This window comes from Episyrphus balteatus, chromosome 2 (genome assembly GCF_945859705.1).
Source record: "Episyrphus balteatus chromosome 2, idEpiBalt1.1, whole genome shotgun sequence".
NCBI classification, from domain to species: Eukaryota; Metazoa; Arthropoda; class Insecta; order Diptera; family Syrphidae; genus Episyrphus; species Episyrphus balteatus.
The window spans coordinates 25612789-25637713 of record NC_079135.1 but is presented as its reverse complement, the minus strand read 5'-3'; the positions used below and the strand labels follow the sequence as shown (position 1 = coordinate 25637713).

General features: G+C 32.1%; 2 protein-coding genes across 2 annotated transcripts; one reads left to right on the top strand and one right to left on the bottom strand.

Annotated features, from left to right (window-relative positions):
- The first annotated feature begins 1411 nt into the window (after positions 1 to 1411).
- On the top strand, positions 1412 to 2479 carry LOC129910852 (augmin complex subunit wac). The gene is made up of 5 exons (XM_055988440.1): positions 1412 to 1503; positions 1562 to 1606; positions 1766 to 2033; positions 2089 to 2188; positions 2252 to 2479. The coding sequence occupies exons 1-5, from the start codon at positions 1500 to 1502 to the stop codon at positions 2345 to 2347; spliced, it is 513 nt and encodes a 170-aa protein (XP_055844415.1). The 5' UTR covers positions 1412 to 1499; the 3' UTR covers positions 2348 to 2479.
- A 6546-nt stretch (positions 2480 to 9025) lies between these two features.
- Positions 9026 to 24394, bottom strand: LOC129910839 (staphylococcal nuclease domain-containing protein 1). Its single transcript, XM_055988425.1, has 5 exons — positions 24118 to 24394; positions 15719 to 15837; positions 14929 to 15647; positions 10071 to 11497; positions 9026 to 9642 (listed from the first exon to the last, which is right to left on the bottom strand). Exons 1-5 carry the CDS (start codon positions 24190 to 24192, stop codon positions 9232 to 9234), a joined length of 2751 nt encoding a protein of 916 aa, XP_055844400.1. The 5' UTR covers positions 24193 to 24394; the 3' UTR covers positions 9026 to 9231.
- Positions 24395 to 24925: the final 531 nt, after the last annotated feature.

Below are 24925 nucleotides of genomic sequence, written 5' to 3'. Positions count from 1 at the left end.
CCTGTGCTGGAATATATGGAGATTTTTCAATTGTTTGTTACTCCCATTTATTTGTCCAGGCAATTTTTCTTGCAGCAAAAGTTTTTTGACTTTGGAGACTTAGAAAAATTTTCGTTTTGCTTCAGCAGCGTATTTAATTTTAATTTCCAGACACTGTTTTCTTGTTTTCCGTATCTACAAAGTATTTAAAATATTGAATACAAAAATCAGATAATGTTCAAATACGGGACAATCACGGGACAAATTACAAAATACGGGACACTTATACGTCCCGGGTTTCTTAAATAAAAACCCGGGCCAAGCTGTAGAAATACGGGACAGTCCCGGGTAAACCGGGACGGATGGTCACCGTACTTATATACCAATCGTTCGTGAAAGCACCTTTGCCATACAGTTTATTTGATTTTAAAAAAAAATACAAATTTAGCGAATTTAGGCCGTGAGTGAATTGACCGAATGCCACGAGTAAAAACGTTGCGAATAGCGTTTTTGTACACCTGAACGTCGTCGATTTACCGGCTTGAAATTTTTTTTATACAAAAAACCTGTCGTTTGTCGTTTTTTTTACGAGAGCTTTTAAGCCTAGTACGCAGCTGAAGCGAATCTAAAATTTCTATGCAAAAATAGTATAACGAAATCTTGAAGGAAAAATTTCGTTTTGCTTTTCCTTTTTCAGTACGCAGCTCTAAGGAAATTGGAGAGTTTTCACTCATTTGTCACTTACTTTTTATTGTCACTCCAAGAGCAGTGTTAACGGTTTTTCACCATAAGGTAATTCATTTATTGTTTTAAAAATTATTTTCTGTTGGAATTTTTTTATTTTGACTTTGACAGAATGCTGGATGATATTTTTTCGTTAGCATTTTCGTTGTCGACTTTGGAGACTTGGACATTTTTCGTTTCGCTTCAGCTGCGTATTGCTTAAAGCCTAGAGTACGCAGATCAAGCTAAATTTTAGCTGAACTTTTTTTTTCTCCAACCATCAGCTAAATTCCTACCTTTATTTTGACATATTTGTGGAGAGTACTAGAATTTTGTTTTACCCTGTATCCCAGAGATAACAAATGTGTCGTGAAAACAATTCGAAGCCTCCAAAGTCAACAGCAAACATGATTACGAAAAAATACCATCGAGTCAAAGTAAAAATAATAAACAAAAAAAAGCGCTGTTAGTTTGTAAAATAATTTTTTAGACCAAAAAATAAGCTTTCTGTATCATTTGTTTTAATTTTCCAGCCCGAAAAAAACTTTACAAAAATGTGTTGAAAATTTTCAATTTTTGAGCCAATTTAGTAGGCTTAATACATAAATTATGTTTTGAATGCTTCCATTTCAATCATAGCGCATTCTGATCAACAGATGTCACTCTACATTGTATCCAAGTTCTAAACCACTTACGATATCACCATACCATTTACGATATATTTGACAGCGCGTCAAATTCAAAATGACAGCTAATTGACATTTTAAAATTAAATTCAAACAAATTTTCAACAGAATATGGGTAAATTTTTTTTAATTTTCTTATTAAAAATAATTAATAAAATAAATATTTATTACAGATACCTTACACACATTTGAAGAAGTTAGTGCGTTAAAAAAATTACGTAAGTTTTCCCAAAAAAAAAACAATAGAAAAAAAATTCAAAGTTAAATAAAATCAGACCCGACGCCCACGATGCTTTTTCTCCAACTTGAATTCAATTAAAACTAATTTATCCAATGTAATTCAATTAAATTAATTAAAAATATATATATATTAATAGGCGAAGAATACGAACGACAGCTGAAAATGTTCGGCGTGGAATTGTGCGATTTACCAGACGATTGCATGACCAAACTAAACGAATGCATACAACTCAAAATGGCAACAAAACTACACGATCTTAGCATTAATTATTTAAAAGAATTCTATTACACAAGGAAAAAAGAACAAATTGATCAACGTCTTGCCATAACAAAAATCCAGACAGATATAAATGATCTGGAAAAACAAATTGAAGCAGAAACTCTGGAATTGGATCAATTGCAAATGTAAATCGAACCTACTTGTTTTTTTATCATTTTTCATGATAATTCTTTTTTGCAGGTTTACAACATTAGTCAATAAACGTTTAATGTCAGAAGCTGAAATGGAAAATAATAAAGTTTCAATTGATAAAAAGATGCAAGATATGATTGCGAGACAGGTTAGTATCTATTTTTGGGAATGCTTTGCAAATTTTCATTCATATTCTCCCTATTTTTTTTAGAAGTCCTTTATGATACCTGAAGATATAAACATTGATGAATTAATCAGGAAAATTGAATTGCTTGAGAGTCGAAAAAAGAATACAAAAAATACATGAATCCCAGATTAATCTACAAAGAAGATATACCTATTTTATAGTGAATTAAGTTATTTAGTTGAAACATTATTTACTTACAAGACTGTTTATTTTAACTATGCAACAAAGCAAATAAAAATTTTTATTATTTCATACATTTTCTTTAGAAATACAAACATTTTGAATTGCTTTTAAAAATCAACAATCAAAATGATTGATTAAGAATTTGAGGAAAGGAGTTGTTTTCGAAGACAAATAAAGATTCTAAACGAGTTGATATAACGTAAAGTATAGTTCTTTTTAATTCTAATCCGAAGATAAATTTACGGACTAGAAACACTGTAGCGTGTTAAACTTAGTCGATGGGCTGATACACCACATAGGCTTGTGTATTTCGCGAACGAACTAGTTCATCTTGGTAAACTAGTGAACTTAGTTCATTTACCTAGTTCAATTTAGTTCGCGAATAGCGAAAAAGATTTTTTTCAACAAACTAAACAGCAACCTAGAGCAGTCGTAATATGACATTATAAAACAGCTTGCGCTCACCTTACATTATCATTTTTTTAAATATATTTTTTGGGTGAAAGGAAGTCCCATCTATATAGGGAATTTTCAAATTTGGTCCTTGTCTTATACGCCGACAGTGCCCTTTTTAACCCGACAGACGCACATAGGAGTATTTGCAGTAAAAACCTGGTCATAAGTCGATTTTCTGAAAATCAAAATTGACACCAAAAAGTTTGGCAAAATGGGTGCAAAATAAACATGTCGTCGCCTCAATAAAATATTGTCGTATGTGCAAAATTGAGGTTTTGAGATTTGAATGCAGTTTTGCTAATTGATTTTTTCTCTTTCATTCTGTGAAATCCGTTTTTCGATATCTGTCTTCGTTTCCGAGATAATCAGTATGCATTTTGTCGTATGTGTAGGTTTACAAACATTTTTAGTATCTATTTGTCGTAAGTGCACTGAAAACGTGCACATACGACAAAAATTATCACATACTACAATTTTTTCATACAAAATCTGTGTTTTCTTCGTTCGGTAAATAATTGTAGTATGTGCTATTTTTGCTACACATACGACAATATTTTACTGGAATTTCGGTAAACGTTTGTCGTATGTCCCATAAGGAAATACACAGACTAGTGTTATTTCAGTCGCAATCAAGATGTCGAGCAGGGCTGACGAGTCACCTGCGCCAAGTTTATCGGAGGTGCTTTATGCGTAATATGATAATGCATACTAAACAGGGATGGGACTTTGCTGCAATTGCAGTAGATCTACTGCATTTTTTTCAAGAAACAAATCTACTGCCTTTAAATAAATCTACTGCACTTTTTGTTTTAAAATAAATCAGCGAGTTTCATGTGAACAAGATTTCACCCGAAAAAATTCTATTTTTCAATTTAACTTTTATCCTATTATAAGTTCCGTGCGGAAAGTTGTTCACGTTCAGAAAACTCACCGTATTTGGAACTTTTTTTCAGGTAATGAGTGAGGTAGTCGACAGGTCTTTTCTAACTAAAATTTTAGTGACGCTCAAGGAACTAGTTTTGCCGAAAATGTAAATTCCACTCGGGGGAAACTTACAATACCTAGTTTTTAAATTCTATGTGAACAAAAATGTTTCGGGTTGAAAATTTCCACTTGAATCTCATGTAAAAATGTTATAACCATATTATTTTTGTTTGATCGTATTTCTGAATGCAGTCACTGCATTCATCATTTTAGTTTTGTTCTGTTTTTGTTATTTTTTCTTAAAAAAAACAAATGTTTAGTTTTTGTTAATTTTTATGAAATTGGATACAAATATAAAAATCTACTGCGATAAAAATGAATCTACTGCGTAATTTATTCAAATCTACTTCGACATATTTTTCAAAAAGTCCCATCCCTGATACTAAATGCTTAAAAAGTGGTTTTATGATTTTATTTTATTTAGCATGAGCAACGAAATATTGGATGATGAATTCCTCGATGTCAATCCATTAGGTTCGCCCAATGAGTGCTCTGAATCCAGTGACAAGGACTTTTCAGCAGACGATGAAGATAACGGCGATCCCACGTACCAGTTAGAAAATCAAAATGAAAACTCGGCCCTCCGAAATTTTTATGAAGCTGCACATGATATTCTTATGTCTATACTCCATCCACATCTAAAAATAATCAACCCAACGATCGGAATCTACCATTCTAATTCAAAAAATTGTTCAAAAATAACATAAAATGTTTTATTTTTTCTATGAATTAAATGTGATTTAAGTTTTTTTTCTGTTTGGACAAAAAAAAGTATAGGTATTTTAAGAACGGCCATTCCACACGGAGAAGACACAAACATTGACTTTGTTTTCAGTCTATCTCGTTGAAGAAGCAACCTTTTTTCTTGAAACTTGGTAGGTGTTAAAGGCTCATGATAAAGTTGATGTTCTAGAAGTTTCACGAAAAACTAATTTAACGTAGCCAAATTATTCACAGATAAAGCGGTAACGGAGAAGACGCGTACAAATCTTCTCCGTTACCGTCTTTGTCTGTTAATAATTAAGCTATTTTGAATTCGTTTTTCTTGAAACTTCTAGAACTTCAACTTTATAATGTGCCCTTAAGACCTACCAAGTTTCAAGAAAAAAGATTGCTTCTTCAACGAGATAGACTGGATAATAAGCGTGAAAATGTCCTAAAAATGCCAATGGAATGGCATAAAAATATTACTTTTTCTGTGAATTAAATTTTATTTTAAGTTTTTTTCTTTTGTTTAAACAAAAAAAATATATTTTAAGAATTAAGAGTTAAGTTGCTCTACTTTAAAATAATAAATTAACGTAAACCGTTTAAAAAGAAAAAACCTTGTTCTATGTGCTTTTTTTTCGCATCGAAAATGTCGTATGTCGTAAACAAGTGTAGGATTAAACTTTGTTTATTTTTTGTCGTATGTGTCATGAATTTGTCGTATGTGTTTGACTAACAAATTTTTTTCTGTGAAAACGTTACATACGACAACGGCATATTGGACAAAATTGACTATTATTTGTTTCTGGATTGGAATATTGAAATAATTCTAACGCAATTCAATAGGCAAATGTTTTCTGTATATACCATGATATTTTTAAAAAAATTCACCGTACAGTTTTCGAGAAAAAAAATTCTGAACTTTGATTGCGTTTTCCCAAAAGTAGCCGAATGTAACATACGACATTATTTTATTGAGGCGACGATGTGTGTCAGTATGATGCACTCATTTTTTTGTTTTTCGATCGTGTCTTGTTAAAAAAATGAGTTTTAAGTTAACTGTTACATCCACCTCATTTTTTTATGAATGCGAAGTATTTTGGTAAGTGTTATTCTATATGCGTTATCGAAGTGTTGTGATAGAAATCTAAAAAAATTTAAATGGAGAATTCTTCTTCAGTTATTTATTAAAGATATTAATAAGGTTTTAAAAATGTTAGATGATTTTTTCTATTTTAATTCGGGCTTAGAACTAGTATCTAAAAACTTGATATTTTTGGTAAGTTATTATTTGAACTTTAATGATTTTGTTTTAGTATACCCCGTTATTCTGCGATTAATTGAAACTTATGAGTTAGTTTATACATTCTTTAACACAATGCAACAAAAATTGGGTGCTCTTTAGAGAATCGAGGGTCAATTAGTTTTTCACTTTCTGATAGAAAATACTCCTTGCTTTATGCAACGTTTTTTATTTTTAAATGTGATCTTAATTAAGGTTGGGGAAGAGAGAAAAGAAACTGAGAATTGCGCATTAGGGATGAGGAAAAAAATTTGAGAAAAATAATGTGGACAGGCGGAGTATTTTTTTTATAATTTTTTTAGTTTTTGGTAAAAACATAAAAATAACAAAAACTGGATTTATATTGTATTTTCTTGTAGGAATACTCGTTTTAAACAGAAATAATAACAAAAACCACAAAAAATAATTATGGCCAGGTTTTTGATGACAATACTCCTATGTGAGACGTTTAAAGAATAGGGCATATGAAATTGCATCCAATTCCTTGTGGATCGAAATTAATTCTTCTGCTCTACCTCAAGATTTAGATGTAAAACAAAAGGCACAAGGTCGCTTGTGCCAGTATCAACGCTTCTTCTTCAAGCAAGACTTTATGCGGTAGATTACCGTTGGTAAATCGTCCTACATTGCCAGCAAATCGAAACGTTTAATGTGTAGCTTCTTGATTAGGAAGACATATCTTTACGTTTAACTTCTTTTAATATAAACTTTTTTTTTCGTAAAATGCAAAGGTCATAAGAAACCAGCGAAAAAATTTCACCCAAAATATTTTTGTTCGCCTGATAGTCTAAATATTTTTTTTTTGATTATCTTGGTCTTCAGCTGAAAGAAAAACAAATTTTCGCTCAAATCTTTAATAAGGGAAAGTGATGAAATTCACTTCTTCATTCACTATAAGGCTTAGTAATATTAAGTTTCCTTATCAGCTTTTGCTGAAAAAGTTTGAAAGTATTCAAAATTATTATTTGTTTCTCCTTAAACCAATTTCTTGCCTTCGATAGGATATGATCAAAATTCATATAACAAGTACTTGTTATATGATTTTTGATATGATCGTCAATATGAAGTATAAAATTTTTCATCATATTTTGAAAAAAACTCAAAGTATTTTTGAGTTCACTCCACCCACCTTGCACGAGTAGGTACTATATCGGTTGGCATTGGCTCAAAAGCAGTCCAAATCTAAACGCTACCTTTAATGTTGCAAATCACATCTGGACGTTATCTATATTATCTAAACTAAACTATGTTTCATAACTCAACAAAATTTTCTCTATTCTTCGGTCCATTTCATTTGAATTTCAGAAAAAAAAAAACATTGCCGACTTATGGGTTGCATTTAAAGACGGTTTCTTTCATTTTTATTAAGCGACGTTTAAGTAGGCTTTTTGTCTAACGTATATGTAAAGGTATGGTTAAAACAGACAAGTTAGAAGCCCTATTTTGTTATTCGATTCACGCAAGTTTTCGAATCATATAAATAAAATCACGTCAATTTGGTTTTTTAAAACTTCTATCTTTTGATTGCAAACAAGCTTTTACATGCTTTTGAAATCTTTAATATGTAATTACTATTTGGTTAAATTTTATTTTGATCGCATTTTCAAACCTTCTTGTTTCAAATTTTCACATGAATCGAATAGCTGAATAAAGCAATAAGCTTGCACGTAGCTACATTTTTGAAAAACAGTTTGCTCTTGACGACTTCGTAGGGTATCGGACTTGACAATATACAGTAGACTTAGCACCACATATAAATGAAATAAAGGAGTCTGATGATCAGATTGGCATCCGTGAAACAGTGCTGTAACTTTAGCCATAAATACTTGGTGGTAGCACCTCCAAGATGTTGTTCAAAGTTTATAATGGAATTGACGGAAAACAGCAGCCTGACTGAAGTATGGAAACATACGAAAATTGAAACTTTTTATACAGTCCTGCTAAAAAAAAACTGGACTAAAATATGTAAACAGCGATTTTGGCCTTTTTCTTGCTTTCTCTGACACAAAAAATTATTCTACGTGGCACGTATAGGCGCATACACAAAAAATGATTTCGTTTTTAGTATAAGTTTTCGCTTTTTGTGAATTCTGAAAGTGGAGATATTACGAGTAAAAAACTAACTAACGTTTCAGTACTGTCCCAAATGGTGCAAATTAAACTTTAATATCTGCTGAACAAAAAAAGCATTTCAAAATTAACTTAAAATCATTTACCAGGTGATACTTTCAAGCAATTCATCGCTCCACGAAAACTAAAAAAAAGCACTTAGGGTTTATTACGTAATACGAAACGAGCGCCAAGTAAACGATAATGAAGTAAACGAAAGTCACGACAAAGAGCGATTATTTAAAAGGAGAAAGTCGTTTAAAACCAAAAAAAATATTTCTTGAGGCTTACATGCGTTCTAACGGCAGACGTAACAATATTACAGTTTAACAGAAACCAACGTCAAAGTTAATGGTAGTCGTTAAGATTAGCGAATATTGTTGAAATAAAACGATTATCGTAACACTTAATAGGATTTGAACGATAACGAAGTATTTTCAACGATAAGCATTTTACATTATAAATGCAATTGCAATTATGTAGAGTAAACACGTAACCAAAAAAAAAAAAAAAATAAAATCAATTAAAATTCGGTAATATTTTTTATAATATGTTGTAGCATTTCCGGTTTTGTTTTTATTTTATTTTTCTCATTTACATAATAGTTTGTATAATTTTTTTGTTTGTTGTTGCTTAGATTGATTTACAATTTGTTAATAATTGAATGTATAATATATGTAAATGTTATGTTTTATTTTTTGTTTTATTATTTTTTGATTATCTATAACAAATTTTTAAAATGGTTTTGGTGTATTTTTTTTTTTTTTTGTTTCTTATTTTGTTTTTTATGATGGAAACGATTTTTTTAAATTACAACTTCGAGTAAAACTTTAAACAAACATATGACAAAAAATGGAATATTACATTTGAATCAGTTCCACTATTGCTTTTAGAATGAGTTACATCTTCTCCATTTCTGGTGTCGGCACTACGTGTTTTTTTCTTATATTTTTTTATATTTTGTTTTTTAAATTGTAAAATAAAAATAAAAATTGTTTAAACAAAAAAAATCGATAATTTTTGTATTTCTTTATTTATTGGAAGCTTTGACGAAGATTTCTTCAAATAATTTTCGTTTTTCTTGTTTATTTTAATAATTTTTTTTTTTTTTGAAATATTTTTCATTTTAATTTTATTCTATAATCGTTCTTTCTTGCATTTTGATTTATTTTTTTATATAATATAATCATAGTTCTTGTTGTTGTTAGATTGAAGGGCGGGTGTGTTGTGGCAGACAAACAAGAAGAATTGCGTTCTCCTTTTAGCGGCTGAATTCGGGCGCATCGTCTTGAGTGATGTCACCGTATTTCCAGATGGCCAAGTGAGCTGCCAAGGCGGTTGCTTGCGCTTGCTGGTATTGGTCTACCAGATCCTTGAGTTTGCGTTCACGCCTCTTTTCTGCCAGCAGGAGTCCATCAGCAACAAGGCCTTTACCAATGTCAGCGTTGGTAGTTGGGTCGTGCACGGTGGCCAATGGAACGCCGGTCGATGGTCGCAATTCAACATTGAGTTGAACCTTGCGGTTGAGAACGTCTTGGGCGAAACAACGGAGAGCTTCTTCCTTGTCGTCCGCGTCACCAGGCAGGAGAACCAAAGCCAATGCGTATTCAGTAGCGTAGGGTTTTTCGCTGAATCCACTGGGCAAATTTGCCAGGCGGTTGAAAGGCACATTCTACAAAGAAAAGAGAAACAAAAAACTTTAGCAATTTTATTTTTGAAAAATAAAAAATTGATTTTGTTTCTCTGAATTATGTCGTCAGACTCTCTTATTTGACCCCCCAACCATCAACCACTCCATTTAGCTTGCATTATGAACCAAAAGTTAAAACTTGCTTCAAGACCGTTGTATCAAAAAAATATTGACACTGACCTCTCAACATGCTCAACAAGGTAGTGCAAGCTTTATAGGATTCCGGTCGCTATAAAGCACGACAGTCAAGGTTTACTCTCATGACAAGAGATAGCCAATCGAGATTCAACTTCCAAGACACATATTTCGTTGAGAATTTTTATTTAGCAAACTTATGACTCATGTATTTCCTTTTAGACGGAAAAAGATCTAAGGAGCTTGCATACATACAAAAAATGTTAAAAATTTACCTCTTTATTTCCGTAATCAATGTAACAAACGGTAGCGGTGCCATTTTGGACACGTTCAACCTTCGCCCTGTACCACTCGTTGTCAAGGCTAAATTGAGCAGCGCACAAATCGTTACGCTTGGGCGTGTAAGTTCCGGCAATTGGTGGATTTGATTCGAATTCGGTGCGTAGCTTGGCCATCAAATTGTCCAATTTCGAGGCAGAATCAACGTTTTGGGCAAAGAATGTCAATTCGGGTGTAATTTCAGTGACAATTACGGTCTCATAGTTTACTTTCCTTTCAACAACTTTTTCTTCCTTTTCTTCTTCTGGTTTCTTCTCCTCTACTACCTCTTCGACATAATTGGCCCAGATGTTCTTCTTGGCAGCCTTGGCACGATCCTCAGCGTTTTTCAATGTCCTGAAGTATTCTGACTTCTCAGCACTGAAATGCACTTCAGCCAAACCTTCTTCGACGAGAGCAACAGACAAGTTGACATTGTTCTCGGTCCACAGCCAACCAATGACACTGCTACCGGCCTTGTCGGTGGTCTCAATGTGCACACTTACGTCACGTTGCAAAATGCGATCGCGGGTGTAAGTCAAAGCCTCGTCACCGAAGGGTTCTCCCTCCTGGGCGGGGACTCCGTTAAGTGCGGGTCTTGATGAACGAGGACAAGAGATACCAGCCAGAAGGAAAGTCACCAGACAGCTATCCTTGGGAATATAAATGCGCAGACGTGAGCCACTAGCAACGAATTCAACAATACCCTCGGTACGAAGAGCACGTTGCCATGATGGCAAGTATTGCTGCTTAATGCGGGAATGTTCAGTGGTGAGGTCGTTGATGCGCAACATGGCGCTATCCTTCTTGCCATGCATACCCTTTTGACCCTTGATCGCCTGAGCTTCAGCGCTAAACAACTCATCGTAATGAGCCGAGCGTTGATCATCATCTTGACGATAACGCACAACAGTGGCTAGACCCTTGCTCACCATTGCCTCGGCGATATTCTGCCCACCGATGGTAACCGTGTAGCAGTACTTCTCCGGGAAGTTTTCACGAGCTGGCGAAATATAATCAAGGGTGCACTGCACTTTATGATTGATCAATTTCTTGCGCAGGAATTCACGTGCCTCGAACATAAATGGAATTTCATACAATGGACGGTAGTTTTTGCTACGTGGTTGGGGCTTGATTTCACCATCGCCATCAACACCGCTGCGAGCAGTGTCACGTGGTGGGCGGATACTTGAAAGGAAGACTTTCTTCACTTGGCCATTGGGTAATTTGACATTAATGGCATCACCATTGAACACTTCAACAACAGTACCGGTGAAATCTTTTTCCTTGGAGTTAAATGCAGGTGCCTTGGATTGATAATCCTTCCATAAACGGAGGCGGTTTTCTTTAGCTTGACGTTCGGCAGCTCTCAATTTGTCAGCACCTTAAAATAAAACAAAATCATTTAAAATAATTGTAGAGGTAGCATTGGACGAACAAAACTATAAATTTCGTCGGAGTGAAATGACGTCACTGAATATAAAAATCTGAGTGCTCAAATGAATTTTAAATTTGTGATCTAAGGTTGACGAAATGCCTTTTATTTTTTTGTTTTATTGTAGACGGGGTGAAATAATGCACATGCCACTTAACAGCATGTGAATTTGGATCCGTCGTTTTTCTTGCAATCTTCGTAGGAAATCTGAGACAAATAATTTATCTCACATTTTGAATTAGATTGCGACTTTTTTTTTCATTTCAGAATTTTCGTCAAAATATAAATCCCTAAAAAGGTCCATGCTTTGAAATTCACTTCAGGTAGAGTTAACTGAAAGAGAAAAGAAAAGTACAGATATATCTCATTCAAGGAGACAGTAAACTATGTGAAGGAAAAAACTTGGAATGTTACCAACGAATATTCTTTGTAGAAGAATTTACAAAAATTACTCATAAACAATGAAATACAAAAAAAAAATCAATTCAAGTCCTTGAAATGATAACTCCTAGTCCCAAATATTTTATAGAGGCATTCCGCAGAAAAAAGATAACAATTTTGTTGTTCTATTGTAGACGGGGTGAAATAATGCACATGCCACTTGATAGCATGTGAATTTGGATCCGTCGTTTTTCTTGCAACCTTCGTAGGAAATTTGAGACATATAATTTATCTCACATTTTGAATTAGATTGCGACTTTTTTTCATTGCAGAATTTTCGTCAAAATATAAATCCCTAAAAAGGTTAATGGTTTTAAATTCCCCTCAGGTATAGTTTAGTTATAGAGAAAAGGAAAAAGCAGATATATGATTTAAGGACATAGTAAACTATATGAAGGTAAGAAAGTTGAAATGTTAGCCGCGAATATTCCTTGTAGATAAGGAGAAGTAGGTACAAAAAACCATGAAACGCATAAAAGAGGATTCAATTCAAGTCCTTGGAATTGGAATGATAACAAAACAACTAGTACTAAACATTTTATAGAGGCATTCCGCATAAAGAAGATAACAATTTTGTTTTGTTGTTCTATTGTAGACGGGGTGAAATAATGTACATGCAACATGACAGCATGAGAATTTGGATCCGCCATTTTTATTGCAATCTTCGTAGGAAATCTGAGACAAGTTATAAATCTCACATTTTGAATTAGATTGCGTATTTTTTTTATTTTTTCAATTTTCTGGAAATATAAATTCCTAAAGAAGGACTCACGCTTTTATAATTGGGCTCAGGTAACATTTACCCATTATTATTTCAAAGAAGTTCAAAGAAAAGGCAAATGAACACATTGAAAGTTAAAATTTTAAAGTAGACAATAAACTATTTACAAGCCGAAAGACAGTGGAAATGATCATAAAGTGAATATTCTCTGAAGAGAAGAAATCACAGGTATAAAAGATTTTTGAAAACTTAAGACTTAAAAATACATTCAAAAATAAAATAGGATTCTCATACCAAACCTTTAAAATGCTAACAAGTAGAATTTCTCAGAATCGGATTTTAGAAAGGGAAACAGCAGTATCCTATTGTAATAGAAAAACTATAAAGATGCTACGGAAAAGAGGAAACAATTTTTTTTGTAGACGGGGTGAAATAATGCAAATGCAACTTGACAACATGTGAATTTGGATCCGTCGTTTTTATGGCAATCTTCGTAGGAAATCTGAGATAAGGTATAATCTCACATTTTGAATTAGATTGCGTATTTTTTTTTTAAATTATTTTCTCGTTTTCGTTCAAATGTAAATTATTAAAAAGACCTAGGGTAGTTTTAATACATTTTTCCTTGTAGAGTTCCGAGAAACAGAAGTTAGGTAGGCAGCTGCTGAACTCATTAAAGCAGACAATTACCTGTCAAAGCCATAGGTAGAGAGAAAGTGGCAATATTGCTAATGGATTAACTTTTGTTAAAGAGAATCAGGAGAGCGCTATGTAGCCGACATAAGCCATGTCTTTTCTTCAACTCAGTATTTATTCATTTTTCATTTTAAATGCACAAAAAAGCAAAGAAGTATACATATGTATTTGTTATATTATTTTTTGTATGTAAATAAAATACAAAAATGAGTAGATATCGAGTTGTAGAATAAACTCAGCTAATGTTCTTTTTGAAAGATAAATAGAATTAAACCTGGTACAAAATAAGAGTAAAAAACTCAAGTGAAATGTTTGAAAAACAAAAAATGTAGTTGATTTTGACTAATAGAAAAAAGGAAACCAATTTTCGGATTGTAGACGGGATGAAATCATGCCCATTCAACAAAATAGAATGAACACTCGGAATCCATCGTTAATCTAGCAGTCTTCGTAGAAAATCTGAGCCAATGTTAATTAAATCTCTGATTTTGAATTTAGATTGCAAAATGTTTCGAATTTGTTTTGTTCAATTCATTCGAAAATTATATTTCCAATAAAGTTTTGGTTTTCAAAAGTCGAAAGCAGACATGCCGAAACAATCGGTCAAACAAATTTTGTTTCACGAAAAGTCCCGTCTCACACCACAGTCGTTTTCCATGAAATAGTATGCATTACCACCATGTTTGCTTTCAAAATCTAGCCCCAGTGTTCAATTCAATTTTAATTTTAACTCTCAGGACATTTCAGATTTAATTCTTTTTTCACTTCAATACATCTAACATCCTCCTCAATGTTTGGCAAACTGTTTTCATTTACATAATTGTTGAATTTGAATGAAATTATATTTGTAGGCGAGATGATATGATGGAACAAACAATTAAAAAAGTATGTTCACAAGGCATTTCGTCGTTTTTCTGGGCAGTTTATTTAAAGTCACAAAACAATAATATTTTTGGTTAAACAACTAGATCGAACTGCCTAAATAGAAATAGTTGATACTTATAAAATATGAAATTTTAATACAAAGTCCTACGCCAGAGACAAATCCAAAGGAGCTTAAAAAATGGAAGGATATACTGACAACTTTTTTTTTTTTTTTAAGTTCGATCAAACGATTATTTCAAAAAGAAAAATGCATAAAAGAAACTACACATCATTATATAACAAACTTAAAGCTGAACTAGATGAAAAAGTCCAAATTTGAAAAAATGAATTCAGTCATTCAGAGTTACGTAAGAATGGAAATTTTCACATCGACCTTCATTAGAAACCTTTTTCGTTAAGTTTAATCAATTTATAATTTTATTTTACTTATAGGCGAGATGATAAAATGGAACACACAATAAGAGAAAAAAGCATGTTCTCTAGGCATTTCGTCGTTTTTCTTGGCAGATTTTTTAAAGTCACAAAACATGAATATATTGGTTAAACAACTAGATCGTACTGCCTTGAGAGTTATCAGTCAATAAATATTTATAATAAAAATAAAAGAAAAACAAAAATACATATATTTTGTACTTACCACCCTTCATAACAGCCATGCTCCAGTCAACACACTTGGCAAGACCCTCTCTCAACAAAGCCTCAGCAATGTTGCCCTTGGGATAGAGAATAGTTCCAATAAAGTTGGAATTATTGACCGATTCCAATCGAATTTCAACTTCACGCTGCAAAAGACGCGACTCAACAAAGTAACGTGCTTCATCGGCAAATGGAATTTTCACACTCAAATCAGGTTTACCCTCATTGTCGAGTTTAACACCGGGACAACGGATACCAGAGATCATCAAGGTGATGTAATGGAAATCGGGCAACAAGAATGCACGAATTGTTGAACCATCACGAACATGTTCAATGATAGCCTTCACAGGTTTGCCACCATAGATATCAACAATATGGGAGGGGTTCTCTTGAGTCCATTTAATGTGTCTGACATGTTCAGATGGCGGACTGTGACTCCATTTACCACGACCAGCAGCTTTGGCGTTATCTTCCAATTCGATAAGACGCTGCAAGTCTGGTGTTTGGCGGCCTTCGCGACGTACACTCACTAAACCTTCATGCACCATTGTCTCGACAATGTTTTCGCCGGTTTCTTGATCTTTTCCCAACCAAACGTTGCCATATTCGCGGGAAGTGTTTGGTGCTTTTTCGAAGGTAAAACCAACTTCTTCACCAATCAATTTTTGCCGGAGGAATTCACGTGATTCCCATGCCCATGGGTCGTCTCTTGTTTCTTCACTAAAATTAGAATCAAATAAAATTCAATATTAATACCAAAATCACTTTTAATTGAATAGTAAATAACTTACCCTCCAGCTCCGGGCCTTCTGGCGAGTTTAGGGGCTAATACGTGGGAGAAAGTAACTTGCTTCTCTGGTGGTGGAGCTCCTTTAGCTGCACGAATAATCACAGTATCGCCGGAAAGAACCTTTAATTATTAAAAAAAGAAAAAGCATTAATGATATAACTAATACCAAGAATAATATTAAATTTAGAAAAAAATTAAAATATATAAGTATTTACCAGTATCAGAAAAATTACAACCACACCTCATGGCTATTTTATTTGAAATGAAAGATTGAACGAAAATGGAGGTTATACAGAGCCACATGGTTATTTTTTCATGCTCTATTGTATTCCATGTGTAGGTATGTGATAAAGAATGAGCAAGAAATGTTATTTTGCTATCTATTGGTCTCGTTCCAATATTTCAGAAGTATTTTGTCGGGGTTGAAATTCGACCACATTTCCATGAGACTCGCGTACGATGATTACGAATTACGATAGAATTAGTATGAAGTGTGAACACTAGTTTATTAAACTGAATAATTTGGGCAAAATTCAAAACTTCTATTTAATGACTGAGACAAATAATAGCATTTTATGCTTTTGTCAGTATACTTGCATCTTCGAAGTATGTTAAAAATGAAATTTTATGTAGGTAGTAGTACAAAACTTAAAAACTGGTTTAGTCGACTATTGAGTTCTTTTCAATACGCACATCTGGAGATATTTTTGTTGTTGTTAGTCCATTTCAAATTACAGCTGCAGTAAAAACATCTGTTTTTGAAAAAAAAAAAGATTTCTGGGTATCCCACTAATTTTGGTGTTCTCAATCATCCTAAAGAGCTTGTATTATATAAATTAAAAATGGTAACCTACCTGTATTTGTTCGTTCAGTAACATAGCGAACGTGCAAATAATAAAAACAAATTGTCTTTATAACCTCAAACACTCATACGCATGGAGTGAGTGATGATTATTAGAACAAATCTTTTAAAAAAATTCAAGTAAATACTTGTCAACTGGTTCGGAATGGGATGATAGATTTTGGGACAATCATGTGTTTTCATATTCTGTTTCCACTCTTTTATAAATGTTTATTTGAAGAGTTTTCAAAGATCTTTTAAACATAAGCTCCACTTTTGCAGCGATACGATATAAATGATAGCGACAGCTTTTTTATCGGCCCCTGTCTGTGCGTTAACTTGAATAAATTTCCAGAGTCAAACAAGGTGGACGAATTTTCTTGAAATTTGGTGGAGACGTTTTACGGAATTTTCTTGGACACGTTTATATAGCGTGTCATAGACTCTTGAAATATATCAAATATTTTTGATTATGGTAGGACATATTTTTTTTTAGTGACGAAATGGATACTCTGACAAGCCCACACACTTAACAAATCAACTTGGAAATGGTGTTAAGTTTACGAAAATTCGTTAAACACAGGAACATGGTACGAGTAAACTAGCGGAGCCCTTGAAAATTGAAAGTATCACACTACCTTTAATTTGGGTAAGACTTATTTAGTGGTTGGGCTAAACCAAAAACGCGAACTTGAACAATTACATGAACATGACACTCGAAACTACTATTTCGACTATCTACGGCCCCTTTGAGAATGATCAATAGCATTATCCTTTCAGTCGTTCTTGAATCGTAGAATAAAGTAAATAAATAATTTTGTGACTTTTTATTGCAATTACTAATGGGGTTTTCCATGGGTAATTCAGATATCAAATCAAAAAATTGATCATGGCGCATTGAACACGATTGGAATTGATTTTTTTTAGTCATTGTTTTAGTGTTACTTCTTGTGCGTATTAATGTGTGCATAAATCAATTTTTTTTTTTTTTTTTGCTCCATGAAATGCAAGACCAGAGGAAATTTGTGTTTGACAGATTTAAATGAAAAATAAATTTATAATTATTTTACTTGTGGAAAACCACATATTACATAGTGAACATGATAATTTGTCAAATACGTTAAGCGACCGAAGACACTAAGGTAAACTTGATTCGAGTAGGTAACATATTAGAATTTATTTTTACTTGTAAAATTAATTTAATTCGAAATTAAAATGCAATTTGAATGAATTAAATTAAATTTTTAAAAGTAAAGGTAAAATTTTAAAAAAGTAAATACAGATACATATGTATTTATAATTTTGCTAGGCACTTCAAGTATAATTTCCAAAAAAAGCCTATTTCTTATGGTATCATTTGTATTCCTTTCCGAAAGAAAATGGCAGTTTTCATAAACGTCTGTCTTGCATTATACTTTATACAGTCTGTCGTCAACGTTTAGCTATATAATATTTTTTGCTGCAAAAAGAAAAGGATTGTATTTCATCGCAATGTCTGAAACCATAAAATGGTTTCGTTATCAATTTAAATTAAAGCAATAAGTTTTTTCTTTTAATCATGAAGTTTTTGAAAAGTTTGTATATTAAAATTGAATTGAAGTGAAGCATTCATGTTGACTACAGAGATTCTGCGTATTCTGTGTATTCAACAATCCATTTTAACGTAGATTTTCAGCGTTTATGAAAATACCCGCTATTTTACATATGAATGTGAAATAAAAGCATCTTATTAGTTAATTACATATCTGACAAAAACCTGATAAGTTGTTCCAAAATGAAATTAGATTTAGTCACCATTTTCCTGTAGTCAAGTAGAAAAAAACAATACGATGACTTATCAGAATTTTTTTTGTGTTCAGCGATCGCCACAAGATAATAAAATGATAAACAGCTTGAGAAGAGTTCGTCAAAACTACATCAATTACATATTTATTACATATTTTGTATAACGTATAGAATTTCCCAACAAACAAGAATCAATTTGTTTCGCTTTTTTAATTTTCATAAAATTAGCATGACTCGTTGTGATCATATCAGTGTAAGCAGCCCAGCCACCAGAAGTTAAAGGTGACTGACACTCTAGTCACTGACTGCAAACACACCTTTTTTCTCCATCCCCCATACTAATGTGTATTTTAAAAACCGGCCGGTTGTTTAACTTCTACAAACAACAACAAAAACAAAAAACTCTTTCGACTTCTACCTTGTTTATCTAATCAACAAAAACTTGCTTCATATATGGACAAAAAAGAAATACATACCTAGTTTTTTATTTAAACAGAAATCAATAATGATGAGATAAAATTTTTATATTTGTGTGAAAGGAAAAACGTGGCAAATGCCATTTTAATTATGTATATGTACAATGTACACCAAATAAGAAACCATCGATGCTTGTCAATATATAGCAACAGAATATAGTGACAACGTGGAGGAATACAAGCAGCCTATGGGAACGTGAATTCTATAAATATACAAAAAAAAAACTACCTAGAAGAAGAAGAAGTGTATAAACTTGTTTGGATTGTTTCTTCATTCTCCACACAACATATCACCACAAAGAAGACGTCATCAAATTTGAGTGAAGAATATATAAAGTGAACATGTTACGACAAGAAGATTACATTTTTGTTGTTGTTATTGTTCATGTTGGCTGTGTGCAAGCAAACGTATTCAAAGCACCTGACCCATAAATTGAATTTGAGAAATGATTCACTAAAATTCAAAGTTTTATAGAATGTTCACTCGTTGGATTAGAGAGAAACCAAGGTTGTGGAGTGGATTTTTATTGGGAAATTTATCTGCTTCACTTCTTGTGAAAGTTTTAAACTTGATAAAGTATTTAATTTTGAGAGAATGGGGGGGGGGGGGGGGGACCAAGAAAAAGTGGTTATCTGTATCGGGTTGTGGGAACAAAAGAAACAACATCAAAGAAAAGAAACAATATTAAATGAAAAATGATACTCTGCCTTGGTTATGGTTGCATTTTCTTACAAAGTTAATTATTCATAATAACTTAATTAATACAAATTTCTACATTCATCAGGGATTTCAAATAATTTTTTTTCTCTAAGTACGCTTCACAAAGAATTTTTGGTTAATAAACATCTACGTTATATCACATTGTAGAACATATATTTCCTTATATTAGTAGTTCTCTTCAGATAGACCTTGAGCTAGGATCAACAAACAAAGGACTTCTTATTAAAATGTGTTCCATAATTAACTTTCCACACAACGTTAAAAGTTAAATAAATGTTATTGCCCTCCGCTAAACGTTCGTGGACGGTAAATGCAGCACGAAAAAAAAAAAATAAACCAAATGCTACGAACCGTGGATAACATCAGCTCAACAAGGAAAGTTGAAAAATGCATTAGAAAACAAACTATTATTATGAATAATGCATGATATGTGTAATTAAAAATAAATAGGATTTTTAAAACTTTATATTGGATGTTGTTGTGAAATATATATAATTAATAATAATTTTAAAAAAATAGTCATACACATACTTTAGAATTAATCAAGTTGTGGTCGCATGTTTCATGCAATCTCATGCATTAGTATGAAGACGTTTTTAACAAAAAAAAAAAAAAACGTCATCAATATTTTTTTCAGCATTCAATTTTTATCGAATAATGTTTACTCGATATATTTTCATCCATAATATCAAAACATTTTTTAATCAAAACATTTCGTTTCAGCGTTTTCACGTTTTAATTAAAAGACAATAAACGCACTAATAAGCAATTTTAAAAATCTCATGTAATGTAAACATGCCATGTAAACACGTTAATATGAAACTACACGCCACTGAGAACCGAATACGTTTAAATTTATACGGTTAAATCGATAAAGTTAAGTAATACTTTTAATGCCAAAACAAGATGATTGGTATGTTGAATCAAATGAGTCCGAAACTCATACCATATCATCACTGTTTAAGAAAACCAGCGGTATTTTATTTCTTGTAAATGTCATAAGTCATAATTTTATACCCTATTCACAAGAAAAGGAGGGAAATTTTCTTTTAAAAAAGTCATCTAATTTTAAACTGTTTGAATTTTATGTTTTTTCGATAGGCCGAAATTCGAGATTATCGAAGTTTTCTGGTGTTCTTAAATAGAGGGAATCAAGTGATAAAAATGTTATATTGTTGCAGTGATGACAAAAACCCAAATGGGATAAGACGTTTGTTGCTAACAATTTCTTTTAATGAGAATGCTATTACATATTTTACCTTATCAAAACCTAGTCATACTGGTTAAAATGCACGGAGAAGTTTTTTTTTGTTTTTTAACAGTGTTTGCGAGTTAAAATTTGTAAATATTTAGTGTCTGTTATAAAATTGATTGTTCTAACTTTGGTCATTAGTTTACATTATATTTACAATAACATATTTTCTTAAAAGGATGCTAAAAATTGTGGGTACAAATTGTCAAATGCAGTATTACTGTAATACTTTAAACATATTAATTTATTAACTGTAGTTTTAAAATTACAAATAATTAAAGTTATTGATTAAATTACTCAAAAAATTACTAAATTAAATGATGTAGTTGCATTTAAATATATAAAATGTATATACCTACTCTTAAATAATCTGTTTATGGACTTTAGTTCTGTCCAACGAGATCAGAACGACAGAACAGTTTTGTGAGAAACGTCAGAACAGAAAACACATTTGACAGTTCACACGAATCTACTCTAACCTTTTCTGACTCAAAAGCAAGAACAGTAAATTCTGTTCTAAACCGTTTGAGACCAGCGTCAAAGAACAGCCAAATAGAACAGTTCAGAACAGAAAAAACCTCACTGTTTGGAACAGATCAGAACAACGTCATTCAACAGACATTATTAATAACAAAGAAGAGTTTTTGTTGATTCATTTTCATTTGAAATCTAGATATATGCTAATTACGGCAGTAAACAGATTTAAGTAAAAATGTAGCATGCAAAGTTATTTTTTGAATCAATTTTCGGTCATCTAATACTTCAAGCAGTAACATATTATGAACCTATGTCCTCTCTTCCACAGTGGATCTAAGGTCTTAATAAAGTTTGTAAAATGATAAGAAAACAATGTTTCCATGAACAATTTTTCTCATACCACTTAAAACCAAATTAAGTCAAGTTTTTCGTAACAACAGCTTGAACGATGTTTACTAAAATATTCATTGTTATCAATATCAATACTTTTACCTGAATACACCTTTTCATACAAGTTATGAAGGGCAAAAACGACCCAATAATATATGACTGGTTGATTTTTCTTCAGTTAACTACATTTTAATGAAATTCTTCAATAATGATGTCATTTGGAATCGATACTAGGAAATTGAATTGTTTGAAGTAAATGGTAGGTAATTAGTACAGAATTATATGTCTTGTTTGACAACCTTTCACTTGTCCATGCCACGAATTATTTTCTGATATCAAGTGTTCGGTTTTGTTCATAAGAAATGACATGAGTATCCAAATTAAGGAAATTTCCTTTTACTAACTCTCCATATAAACAAAATTTGTAGTATTCTTGAAAACTAAATAAATTGTGACTGCTTTAAAACTAACTTATAACTGACTTTTAATGAAGATCCTCTGAAGGTCAATCTTCTAGGAACTTATTGTGTAATAAAACTGTTCTCGGGTTGCTCGAAAAATTGCAAAATTTTTCTTTTTTTTGTGTAACAATATTAAGTCATATGGCCACATCAGAATCAGTAGGTACTTCTTTGAAGCAGAATCAAATTAAACTACATACATATGTTTGTTTATACATTTCGAATAACCTGACTTTATTCACTAAAAATAAACAAGCATACATTTGCTTGTACAATTTAATTGAAATAACATTATTTACATTCATAGACTGCCCAAAAGTTAAAAAGTCTATATTATTTTCACCTAACTTTCCTCTCATGTAGCCAACCGGATCTACTATACACATTACTTTTACTTAACAAAACCAAAAATCATTTAAAAATGTATACAGTTTATATACAAAAGCAAACTGCTTGCGTGTTCATTAATAATCAATAGGCCAAGTGGCACTTCAAAATAAAAAAAAAAAAACCATACATAATACATACATCTACATGCTATTATCTGAATTACCTTCGTAGGTACTTAATCTCATTATTATAAGTCCAAAAAAAAAAAAATAAAAGAATATAAAAATATCTACAATCAATTTTGCCATTCAAATATTTAAAAAAAAGAGCAAATATATTGTCTTCAAAAAGGGACAAAAAACAATGCATTAAATTAATAAAACATAATTGCAACGAAATAAGTATCTCCCAAACAAAGAAAAACAACGAAAATGATGATGCACACACACACAAAATGTATAAAGCACCAACAACATCAAGTAGTGTCTCCTTTCTCCAAAACGTCTTTTGGCCAAAGCCAAACTGGCGATGTGGCATGGCCATCATTTTCTTTCCATTTGGAAGAAATGATTCGACAACTACTCACGGCTATGCCAGGGGCAGCCAGCAATGAAAAATGTGTTTTCTCTTGCAACAAATAAAAAAAGCTGTCCAACAGGTTGTGGATATGGATGATTGTTGAAAATCGAAAAGGAACATGAAACCACTCTACTCACAAAATGATATTCAAATAAACTCCCCCTTTATCCAAAAATACAAAAAGGTGTTTTGACAGATAAAAAGTCACCCTAACAAGGAGCAGTAAGAAACATTTGGATAAGAGAAAAGAAAAGTTTAATTTAAATCGATTTATCGCCGAAGTTTCATTATGACCAAAAAAGTAAGTAAAAATACATTCGACAAGACAAACTACCAACAACAACCAACACCATTAACTGAGATTGATTTGGTAGCAAGATATAATAATGACACCACCTCTAAAGTGGTGATGACACGTTTCATGCAACTACCTATTTTATGAAAGAGCAAATCGATAACAACCAAAAACCAGCGGCGTTACAGAGCAAATTCCTTTCTAAATTTTTGATTAATAAAAAAGTAGCCTCAAATATTCCTCTTTTTTTCCTTCTGGGTCATTTTTCTAGATGGCTTCTAGTATCTATAAATAATTGAAGTGTGGGGACAATAATTTTGAGAGAGCAAAAAGCAAAACTATGTATCGGCTTGCATGAGCCGGGTGGGCTCGTCATTCTTCTTTCCATATGGATGATTAAAAATTGTCTCAAATAAAGGAGCTATCGAATTTTACAAAAGACCACTTATTCATGAATTTTGGAAAAAAAAGAAAAAAATTATTAAGGCATTAAGGAGTGGTGTTTGTTTAAGTTTGCCGAAGAAGAAAAAAGAAAAAAAAAAACCAAACAGTGGACGAAGAAAAAAAAATTTATAGGTTATGTACGAATGTGCCAAGTTGGCAGCTTCGTGGAAGTTTTTTCTTCTTTCTGGGTACCAGCGCCCATCTTCTTTGACTTTTCCATACAAAAAAAATATGTTAACTTTTGGAATTTCTAACCGATTTTCTTAATTTACTAAAGAATTGATATATTTTACATTATTTAAATCAATAGAGAAGTTTTAAAACTATATATTAAATTTATGTTAATTACCTGCTTAACAATTCCTCTACGGAATTGTGGTGGTGGATTTGCGGGAGCAGCGGCTGCAGTTGGTGGAGCACTCATATTTTTGCGGGTATATTATATTCCTTTTCGATTTGATAAATTAATTAATTATCAGTTCCAGACGTCGTTAGTTGATGTTTTGGCTGATAGAGAGATTTTTTTCTAGTATATTTTTTTTGATAAAAAAAAAATATATTCACACGCGACAGTCGATTCTCTTGGCAACGAACGATTCTCACTCCGTAAAATTAAAAAAATAAATGAAAATTTGAAAATCTTTGAACGAAGAAAGTGAATGGATATATATATATGGTTGGTCTTGTTTTTGATGTTGCTCTCTTTCGCACTTTTTGTGATGCGTTTACGCCACGCAAATTAATTACGACTAGAAATGTAGTGTTGTCTTTGTTTAACATATGGAATTTTAATTTATTTAAGTGCAGGTGATAAAAATTAGGAATATAGTTGTTCTTTTTACACGCACTACGTGGAAGGCAAAGGTAGCAGATAAATGGGGTGTGTTCGTAAATAGAAAAGATTTTGGGTGGAAATGCAATGATGCGTGGATATATTTGTTTTGTCAATGCGGAAGCAGGAATGTGTACATGTAGAACAGAATGAAGCCAACGTATTTTCATATAATAGATTTGTTTTTTTATTACAACCAGTCTTAAGTGGACAAAAAAAAACCCATCGGGACTTAACTGGATATCTTGGTAGCACTGCATATGGAATGTTCCGAAATCAGCAGACGCAAACACAATAAAAGCCCTGTTCCATTGGATGTGGTAGT

Coding starts and splice junctions, on each gene's coding strand:
- LOC129910852 (XM_055988440.1), top strand. Junction 2,034..2,088: donor GAATTGGATCAATTGCAAAT/GTAAATCGAACC, acceptor TCTTTTTTGCAG/GTTTACAACATTAGTCAATA. Junction 2,189..2,251: donor AAGATATGATTGCGAGACAG/GTTAGTATCTAT, acceptor TATTTTTTTTAG/AAGTCCTTTATGATACCTGA.
- LOC129910839 (XM_055988425.1), bottom strand. CDS start 24,192: ATGAGTGCTCCACCAACTGCAGCCGCTGCTCCCGCAAATCCACCACCA. Junction 15,838..24,117: donor GTAGAGGAATTGTTAAGCAG/GTAATTAACATA, acceptor TAATAATTAAAG/GTTCTTTCCGGCGATACTGT. Junction 11,498..14,928: donor CATGGCTGTTATGAAGGGTG/GTAAGTACAAAA, acceptor TTTTATTTTAAG/GTGCTGACAAATTGAGAGCT.